Here is a 10379-nt window from a genome sequence, read left to right as displayed (position 1 = left end):
ACACTTGGACTTCTTTCTTGGTTAGTCTTCATTGAAAAAAAAAGAAAAGAAATGAATGAGTATTTAGTAGAAAATCAATTCAACTAGTATTAGAAAAGAGAAAGAAAGTTTTATGAGAAATGACTTATTTGTGTGTGTACAGTTGTTCTGGCTACATAGGATAAGTTGACCTTTCCCCAAAAAAAATTGGTATTATTAATGATTTATCTTTACTCAAACATAAAAATTGTTTTTTCATCTCTTGTCATTTTGCATAGTGAACTTAATGTTTAGTAGGAGTATTAACTTTATAGTCCCTGTTTTGATAATTCTTTTTTTTTAAAAAAAAAAAATCAATCTCCTCATGAACTTTCCAAATGACATAAATACCCTTAATTATGCTGCCCTGTTTCTAACAAAGTGACTGTTAGAGAAAGTCTTTGGCATGTTAGGGACATGGATATCTCGCACAAAATCTCAAATATGAATCGTGTTTTTCATAATGCTTCCCAATAATGTGGTTTGTTAGAGTTTTAATACTCCTTTAATCCTATTTATAGGGCTAAGAGAAAATAAGTTTTTTGGTTCTATTTATAGAGTAGAGAGATAGATTTTTCATATAAATGTACACCTTTACCCTTTCTTTATTATTATATTGACTTTGTTTTCAGGGGATATAATGTATATTAAATAGGGTTAAAGTTAAAAAGTTATTAAATTTTAAATGAGAGTTAATGAAGTTTAAGATTTTCATTGGTTTGTATGAAACATGTTAGAAGTTACTTATAGATATAATCAGAAGAGTAGCGAAAGTGATATTTGTGCAGTTTTGGGCAATTCATTTTCGCCATACCGTTTTGGAAATATCACCTTGAAAATACATAAGCCTTTGGTGATAAAGAGAAATTAAGAAAGTGAGGGACCATTGGCAGCCCTTGAAGTGAAAATGCCTGCTTTGAAAAGAATCAATCTGTAAGTAAAGTATATTTGATATTAGCATCTCAAATGCCATGTTTTATTACATTCTTAATTATAAACATAACAGAGGCTCATTATATATGCATGGAAAGAGAGAAATTCTAAAGTATTTGATGATAAAAAGTTCCCCCGTTTGCAAATTCTAAAATCTGAAATTAGTGTGAAAGTGAGATATTGTCTTCCAGAGAAAGCAAGGCAAGTTGATATAGATGATCTTAGAGTCTGCATTATTGTGTAGAATCCATATTGTAAATGTTATAAATTTTTTTGTCACCAATAGAGATTTTGGAAAAGATACTTAAGAACTCGTTTCAAAAGGTGGCCTAAATTTCTTTTGCTCCCCGTTTGTGTGCACGTAGTTGTTCTGGTTTATGCGACGAATTAAAATTCCAAAAAGAAAAAGCAAAATTCTCGCTTGACGTTAAGGCCTCGATCGCATAGGGAAGGGAATTTGCGTCACTTACATGTACGATGCCGTTTTCAATATCCAACAAGAACAGGGGAAAGACTCAGATAGCATAAAACATTAGAACGGATGAATTCATTAATTCAGAATTAAAGAGAGGTAAGTTGATAAAGACTTGTAATTTGCTTTATCATAAAATGTCAAACAGAGGATACCGCACATTGATCTTACCATGCTCTGTTTTAAAGCAGGTACAACAGATCTTTGTTTTGTGTTTGAATTATTATTATTATTCAATAACTTAATATTCAAAATTAAATAAATTAATATATATTTAACATTGACTGTCTTTGTGCAAAAAGAAATTAGTAAAGAAGAATATTATCAACTGCATTCAGTTCCATCCACTCAAATATAAAAATGTCAATATGTTTTGCAAACATTTTTCCACATGGAGAGCAGTCTCGTGATAACATATACATGAAGTGAACATCTTTTAATCACTCAAAAACAACAAACACGAAGCATGAAAATAAAAGTACAAGTTTCTGGTCACACCTGTAATTTTAGTGAAATTCAAAAGCATCTCTAAACACCCTCAACATTGCAGAGTTTGATATCAATAGATGAAGTGCACATCTTTTAATAACCCAAAAAAAAAACATGAAGCAAGGAAAAGAAATCCAAGCTAGAATCCAAAATGTTTATTTTTAGCAGCAATCATTTCCCTGTATTGGTTTTGCCTTGCTAGAATCTCTTGTCGGGCCTTCAAAAGCTGAGTATGATTTGCCATCACATTTGCATGCTCTTGTAACGCAGCTTCCAGGTGCTTTTGAGCCATTTCGGCCACTTGAGCTGCCTTAACCTCTTGATTTCGAGTAGCTGCAAGCATTGCCTCATTGGTCTTGAGATCACTGTCCAAACCCGTTATAATTTCTTGGATGCCATCAAAATCAGATACATCACTATTAAAAACCTTAGTCTTAATAGATTCAAGCCAGTCCTTATCAAAACCAACAAAACGAGCATCCTTTAATTTCTCTTCCAACAACCTCTTGTCTGCCTCAGTGATTGTGAAGGGTGTTCTGGTGGTTAGAATGTGGAGTATATCAATCAATACCCTATAGGATACGCACAGCATTTGGGTGCTTCGATCATTTGTAGACAGACGCAGTTGTGGGTGAGTCTTGAGTGACTCTTCCAATAAAGAAGTCTCAGAACCCTCTAATTTCATCATCTCAACTATCTCTTGCACTCCACTAACATTCAAAGCTTGGTCAGTCTCAAGAACAGAAGGTGCCGAATCTGAAGGAGTAGAAAATGGAAGCAACGAAGATTGTGCATGCTCAGTATTAATATTTGATGACTTTGTCACATCAGGATGCTTAATTTGGCCTAATAAACCATCACATTATTAGTAGAATATTTAAGTGGCCCAAAGCAACATGATCAACATTAAAGGGAATAGATAGATAACCTCTAGAACATGACAGCTCTTGTTCCATCTGCCAAAGATTGCTTGGGTCATCAGTCACATGCTCACTTGAATTTGGTTGGCCACCACGGGACGCCATTTTTGTCTTGGATTCATCTTGAGTTACATTTGTCTCATTGATGTCCTTGTCATTATTAACACCCTTGTGTCGAGTCGTTGACCGTGGAATGGGTACACCATTACCAATGACATTGGCAGGAGGCTCATCAGAAACTTTAATATCATCTGCAACACCATGAGTTCGCTGGTTAGTGGTTTCAAAACCTTTTGTCTATTTCTTCTTAAACTAGTGAAGTAATGATAGAATGAAAACTATCTAAGAATTAATCGACAAAGACGACATCCAAAGAAGAGTTCAAGGAAACTCACTACCAGTAGGCTTGCAGAGTGAAGCTTTTGAAGATTTAGCACTTCGTGGCGAGATTGCCTTAGAAGTTTGCTCACTTGAAACAGTTGCCGTACATGGCACAAGCGGGTCTCCTATGAAATCATGTGTGCGGATAATATAGTTATCAAATGCTCTAAGGATAAAAGATTTCATTTATAGAAACCAATTGAGTATCGTACCAAGAATGGAAGTCTTGGGCTTTTCTTTTAGGAAAGAGTTCTTTGCTTTTGTGTCACTTTGACGATATCGAGTAGTTATCAAGCCACCTGCGAAGCCCAAAGTAAGTAACCAATATATTACTTATAAGACAAGACACTAAAATATATGTTACCTTCTCTTTCCTCTTCCTCCTGAGATTGTGTACCATGTCTTGTCATTTCTTCTTTTGACTGTGGCTCCATCATGATTGATTCCATTTTCAGTTCTTTGTTGACTGACTCATCCTATGTAAAGATAAATATGAAAGGGACATAAGTTCAAATATCTAGCATAAATATATGTATTGATATTAGAAATAACAATAAGTCACATTTGAGCATTAATTCTATAATGAACTAAATGCTATGTTTGTAGTTCATATTACTTTTATTAGTTGTAATTAAATCAGTTGGATGATGTTTCAGTTTTCTTTTGAATTTTGGCTCTAAGGTGCACTTGAATACCACTTTTTTTTTTTTTTTTAAATTGACCTGCATCAAACAAAATGGTTAGTACTTATTTTTTAGGCTGCATTTGACATACCATCCAATGTGCCTTTGCAAAATTCTGTGAGTCCAATGTAGATTGTTCTGGATCAATCATGGTTCTTTCATTTCTCGCCACTTTGCCCATCAACTCATCCTATGTGAAAGATAAATATATAAAAGGCAAAAGTTCGAACAAGCTAGCATGAATAAAGAATAATAATCTACAGGCAAAGGATGATGATGATGATGATATCACTTTTCAAGATGCATTTTATGGACCGGTTTTGTTTATAATACTTGGATATTCCCCTCGTAATCATTCTTCCAGAAAGAAAAATAGAATTACTTATGCAGTAGGATCTTTCTTTACTTTCATTGCTAGAAAGAAATTTTATTATATACTAGTTTTTTTATTTTGTATTTTGACCGATGCCTCTATTATATATAATCAAGGGAAAGTCATAGAGAAATCCCATTAAGCAACTTATTTACTAATAGATCCTATTCACATAGCGCCGGTGGTATTTACGTGTAATCCTTCATGACTAAAAAGAAATATGTCTCCTTTATCTGTTTGTTTAAGGTTTTATTAAAAAAAATAGAGAATAAGTTTAACTTTGCGGTAATTTTCTTGATCAACACCTTAGTGAAAATAAAGCAAATAGATAGATAGATAAAGAGATAAGGCAAAACATACTGATTGTCCTATTACAATTGAGTCAGATGATAAATTTGTCTTCTTCAGCTTCTCAAAAGTAATACCCTCTTCGACGATCTCCTTTGCATCTTCCTTATTACCCTAACCAACACCAAATGATAAAAAGGTTTAGTTATGAATGAAAATGTTCAAATATGACATCAAATTCAAATTTTTATGCCAACATTTAGAGTGCAAAAGCATGGTTTGCTTCAAGATAATTTTGAAACAGAGAAAGAGAAAGAAAATGAATATAGTGCACTAGTGAATGGCGGCATATGATTAAAGCTTGTAGACATAATCATGCTGGTGACAAGAGAAAGTAAGAAAATGCCATTAACAAAAATAATATGTGTATAGCAATGAAATGAGACATACTCTTGTGAAATTTGAGGAACTAGTTGTGGTTTGTTGGGGTTCTAAGGCTTGTCTTCCATTTGTATGGAAAAAAAGATTCTGCTCTGGCTCTCCCCAAATTTTAGAATCTTGATTTTTACAGTCATCAGAAAATTGAGTGGTTGTAGTTTCTGCAAGTACATAATAATTTTTAATTAGAATTAATGACGGACTTCTTTGAATGCATACCATAAAAAGAAAATTTGGAACAATCATGTACTATGGAAGATTTTTCCAATTTCTTATATTAAAACCTGAATAATGAGCTTTTCATATGTTTGCATGAATGCATTTGAATAATATTCCTATTCCTTTTGTGCGTTAGGTTACCTGTATCAACTCTTATATTACCATTTCCACTTGGGACGATGGCATGGCCAAGAGATTTGTTAGAAGCTTGAACATCATCTACAACATTAGAAGTTTGTTGGTTAGTGGTTTTTAAATATTTCTTCCTATATTAATGAAGAAACATAATGTTAAAATGAAAACCATCCAAAATATAATTGTAAAAGCAAATAAAGATTTATAATAGGTAGAATCACTTACAAGGCATAGACTAGAGTCTTGTGCAAGGTTAGTGACACTCCTCATAGCAAGATTAGCTTCTGCGGTGTATGAATAAAACTTGAATGAAATGTCACTATAAGATGACAACAAAGAAAATCACCATTGGAAGGCTTGGGGAGAACGGTTGAAAGACTTTGATTGAGGCTTGTTGAAGCTTTTGTTGACATAGGACTCAATGGCAAGATTGCCTCAAAAGTTTGCTTGCTCGAAATAATTGTTAAAGGTGGCACAGTTGGGTCATCTATGAAAAAATGATTATTATATCAAAACAAATGATGAAATACCTCATTGAAAGAAAGAAACAAGTACCATCCATAGAGGTTTTGGACTCCTCTGGTAAAGAACTGCTACACCTCATGCCACTTATTTGAGGACGTCCAGTTGTTATCAAGCTCTCTGTAAAACCCAAAATAAATAACCAGTATTTCCTACAAAACTAACACATCAATATTTTACCTTCCTCTTCCTCTTCCTCTTCAAAAATCTTGGCACTTGCATGAGTCTTGTCTCTTGTAGGAAGAACAGTGAAGTTGGAACTTCTATGAATTGGCGCCTTCTATTAGAAACCAGTGGCCATATAAAACAATGATGATAAGTTAGTGTAGTTGTTTTCTTTGTACTCTATCCAACACCCCAATATATAAAAAGAAGCTTTATGGAGATCGGCTAACAAATAAGTCTTAAAAGAATTTTGAATCCAATGATGAAAAGAAGCTTTACTTAGTTCATGTCAAATTCTTTAAAAATTTGGAACACACACACACACACACACTCTATTTATCTGCGTTAGAGTTTATTGTTGGCATTTAAAATATCCCATTCAAATTATATGTTTTTCTTCTACCAACTAAATTTTTTAGAAAAAAAACATAATTGGGTTCATATCACAACTTTAAAGCACGGAAAGAAAACTATTGTGTAATAGAGACACAAATAGAGAATAAAAATCTATAAATAAAAGACAATTAGTCTCAGTTTTGGTGGTACTTCTCTTAAATCAGTTCTAATTATTCTGCATGAAAAAGAATTAATTTTTTAGCTAATATTTAGTAGTAATTATAGCATTTGAATTTTGAATACTGATTAAATAAGACCCAAAAGTTGAAAAATATAGTGAATTTATGAGCAAAAGTTTAAATGACAGAAAATTATAGAGCAAAGTTACAATAATTAAAAAAAGGCCCAAAAATTAGAGAAAAGTAGAGAAAAGATTTTCAAAGCATATTTGAGGTTTAGGGACATTATTTAAAGACTAAATTACGCGTTTGGTTCTTGAATTGTATAAAAGATTTCAATTTGATCCCTTAGTTAAAAAAAATATATTTTTGATTCTTTAATCCTAAAATAGTTAGAGGCTAATATTCAGCCTTAAAATTTTAGAAAAATTATTTTAGGAGCTGGAGAAGCTAATAAAAAAAATCTTCATACAAAGTGTCCCAGACTAAATTTCGGAATTTACTGGGAAAGTTTTGTACTGATTAGTGATGGGTACAATGGCAATTTCACTTTCTCAAGCCTGAAAAGAAAAATGAGCCAATGGGTAGTCCAATTTAAAAAGTATTGTAAAGAGCATCAGATTTGTTGGGTTGGGATTCATGAAATGCCAACATAAGATGCTTATGTAGTAAGCTCGCCTCTATCTAAACCACTATATTTAAAGTTCATTTTGGCCCTTGCAACAGCGCGCAGAGAGAGAGAGAGAGAGCTAGAGCTGAGGAAAGGTGAAGAAGTAATCGAAGAAGAAGGAAAGTTCTCCCCTCACATGCAACTGAACCTTAAACCTTATTATTCCATCAATATTTTTCCAGTGGCTGTGTGTTGCGCAAATAGAAGAGAGGTTTAAATATGGTTTTCAAAGAGAGAAAGGGAGGGACGCATGCATTAAGCTATAAAAATCATATTTAGATGATGGATGGGGGTTGATTTTATTCCATGCATGTTGATATGTGTGAGAAGAAGTGGATTTTTGAAGCTGGAGTTTCTGTTCCAGGGGAGTATTTATTTAACTTCTCTTACGGGAGCTGAAATCTGGAATTCAGAAGCTGATTTTTTCCCACTGTTATAATGTTTAATTACGTACTAAGTTTATAATTAAGTGGGAACTAAATAATAGTAAACACCTAAAGCCCTCAAAGTGAAATATGGATGAAGTGAAGTGGCTAAACCGAGTTTTATTCTCTTCCCTTGTTCGGTCAAAGTAACTGGAACATTTTAAAATGTGAAGGGAAGGCTACCCAAAACTTTAGAAGTGGATGAACTACACATGTAAAGGGTCTAGTGGCTCTTGTATAGTGATTATGGGCAACTGGAACATCATCAAATCATTTTGTGAACTTTAATTCTTATCCCCTGCTTGGACAGCACCCTTTAGATGTTTATTGAATTAAAAATTTTGTCACTCAGAGAGGTTTAAATGTTACTGTTTTGATATGTTATAACATGGAACAATTGTTCTAAATTCCCGTCCAGCACCTAAGGCGTAGTTAAAGGCCCCTAGCTTGTGTTTGGTGGCTCTTTTAGAGTGTTTGGCAAGAAGACGATTAAATTTTATAAGTCTACTATTAAGCCCTGTTTTTTGATAGCATAGTTTTAGTAAGAGGAAGTCAAGTTTTGGTTAAATTTCAATATGATAATGAGCTTAATAGGGACCTTGGTGTAGTAGCAAGTCTCTAGCATAAGTTTGGGTCTATTAAACAAAAAATTAAAGTTGTAAGGCCGCCTTGTTCGGCCTGCATGCCTGAGAGAGATAAAGGTGAACATTGATTAATTTATCCGATGGTTTCAGATGTAGTACAGTAGTATTTGGGGGGGGGGAGTTAAGAATTAGTTAGAGCATAAAGCTTTTTCAAGAGCTAAATTCAGAGTTTTGAACCACTATTTTTGGAGCTATATTGTATTAATTATGAATTTTTAAAGTATTTTAGAAAATCTCATCCCAACAATTGGAAGGCATTAGCGATAGAACCTATAGTGTTTTGGGAAAAAAGTTTTAATTGTTTGACTTTCGGGGATTCTAAGGGGTCATAAGTAGTTATTAAATGGCTAAACATCTTTAATTAGTGAACCTAAATAAGGTTTGATGGTAACTTTATTTCCTTCCTTTGTTAAAAGAAATATTATTATTTACTAATTTTTTTATTTCAGATTTTCAACCCACTCCTTAATAAAATTAAAATAAACTCCGAAAGGTTTGCCACCTTATAAAATTAGAATCAAATTATGTAAAAAAAAAAAAATCAATCAAATGATGATGATGTCTTTTTGGTATTTTCAAAATAGCATGCTTATCAAAATGGAATTATATATTGTTTCTTGAATACCCTGTCCAAAACTATAAGTTTTTTCGCCCAGTTGATGTCAAATTCATTAAGCAGTTGGAATACACACACTTGTGTGTACATGCGTGTGGGTGTGTTTTCAGCATTTTAAATATGATCTTCAAACTCTGTTTTTCTTATAACAAGGATAAATTTTTTACCGTTGTGACAAAATTAAAATAATCAAGCATGCATATAATCATGATGGGGACCATTGAAGAAGCGGTAAAATGATGCCATTAGCAACAAAATCATACCTCCGTGAGGGATTGTTGTGTTGTTTCTCCTATATTTAAAAATTGTTCGGTACTGAGATGAGAAGAAAGCTTCTCCTTTGCTTTTTCTTCAACTTGAGAATATGTTGTTTCAGGGCCTACTTGAAGTTGGGTAGTTGAAATTTCTGAAAGTAAGATCTTAATGTTACAATAAAACACATACAGTAATGTCCAATTTTGTAGAGAATAAATACTTCTATGAATGCATACCATAAAAAGAAAACTTGGGACAATCATCCACTTTCGTGTTATAGTCTCCTTTCAAAGTTTGAAAATCAATCCCATGGCAGAGACTAACAAGGTTGGGAAGATATATGAGCTCCAATTGATGTAATTGTTGAAGCACATCCTTCATGACCATCTCTTTCATCTCTCCTTGTCTTACCAATACATGCTCAAGTTCATTGGCTCTACTTATCTCCAAAGATCTTAGTTTTGGAAGGATACTAGAAACAGTGATAGAGAACAAGTACCTCAATTTGTCACAATCATTGACAGAGACTTGTTCTAAGTTGGGAAAGCATGGTTCATGGCACAAATGATGATCATCATCATTTGTTTCATAATCTTTTTCAACAATGTTAACTAATTCCTCACATTTTGATATTCTTAGTTCCGTCAACATTGGGAGGCTTTGCACTGTAGAAGTGGAGAAGATAACTTTGAGCTTTTTGCATCCACTAATGTATAGCTCCTGAAGACTATGGAGGTATATGATATGTTTAGGCCCCACACATATATTCACCAACTCGCTTAGATTCTGCAAGTTCAACATTTGTAAACTTGATGTCAATGGTTCAGGTCCCTCCCCATTTTGTTCTGTGTTCAAATGTATCAAATCAACAATTTCTTTTATTTTGGAGTCACAAACTATTAGAGTTTTTGAAGTTTGGCCGCACATCTCCACTGCCTACAAAATCCATAAAAGATAAATCAATTCCAAATTTATTTTTCTAACAAAAAGAACTTTAAAATGGGCAGTCCAGTTTCAACAAAATCATGGTAGAGTTTACAGTGACTGAAACTACTAAATAAAAATTCATAAGAAACAAATATATTTGAATGTTAAATATAAATGTTATTTTTTCACACATGTATGTCTGAAAACAACAACGAAAAAGCCCTTATAGTTTACAAAAATAGAGAATTAGTGAGGTAATATTATTATTTTCTGCTTCTTTACGAGATCATA

At 33.1% G+C, this 10379-nt stretch overlaps 1 protein-coding gene across 1 annotated transcript; it reads right to left on the bottom strand.

Annotated features, from left to right (window-relative positions):
* Nucleotides 1-2051: 2051 nt before the first annotated feature.
* LOC114714452 (uncharacterized) lies at nucleotides 2052-9962 on the bottom strand. Its single transcript, XM_028899197.1, has 12 exons — nucleotides 9398-9962; nucleotides 9170-9312; nucleotides 6052-6151; nucleotides 5356-5433; nucleotides 5008-5156; nucleotides 4630-4731; nucleotides 3988-4086; nucleotides 3578-3689; nucleotides 3426-3512; nucleotides 3231-3338; nucleotides 2841-3083; nucleotides 2052-2758 (listed from the first exon to the last, which is right to left on the bottom strand). The coding sequence occupies exons 1-12, from the start codon at nucleotides 9960-9962 to the stop codon at nucleotides 2052-2054; spliced, it is 2493 nt and encodes an 830-aa protein (XP_028755030.1).
* Between the last annotated feature and the right edge of the window lie 417 nt (nucleotides 9963-10379).

Source organism: Neltuma alba, unplaced genomic scaffold (genome assembly GCF_004799145.2).
Source record: "Neltuma alba isolate B1F8T4 unplaced genomic scaffold, ASM479914v2 tig00011504_pilon, whole genome shotgun sequence".
In the NCBI taxonomy this organism is placed as follows: Eukaryota; Viridiplantae; Streptophyta; class Magnoliopsida; order Fabales; family Fabaceae; genus Neltuma; species Neltuma alba.
This window is presented reverse-complemented; position numbering and strand designations above follow the sequence as displayed.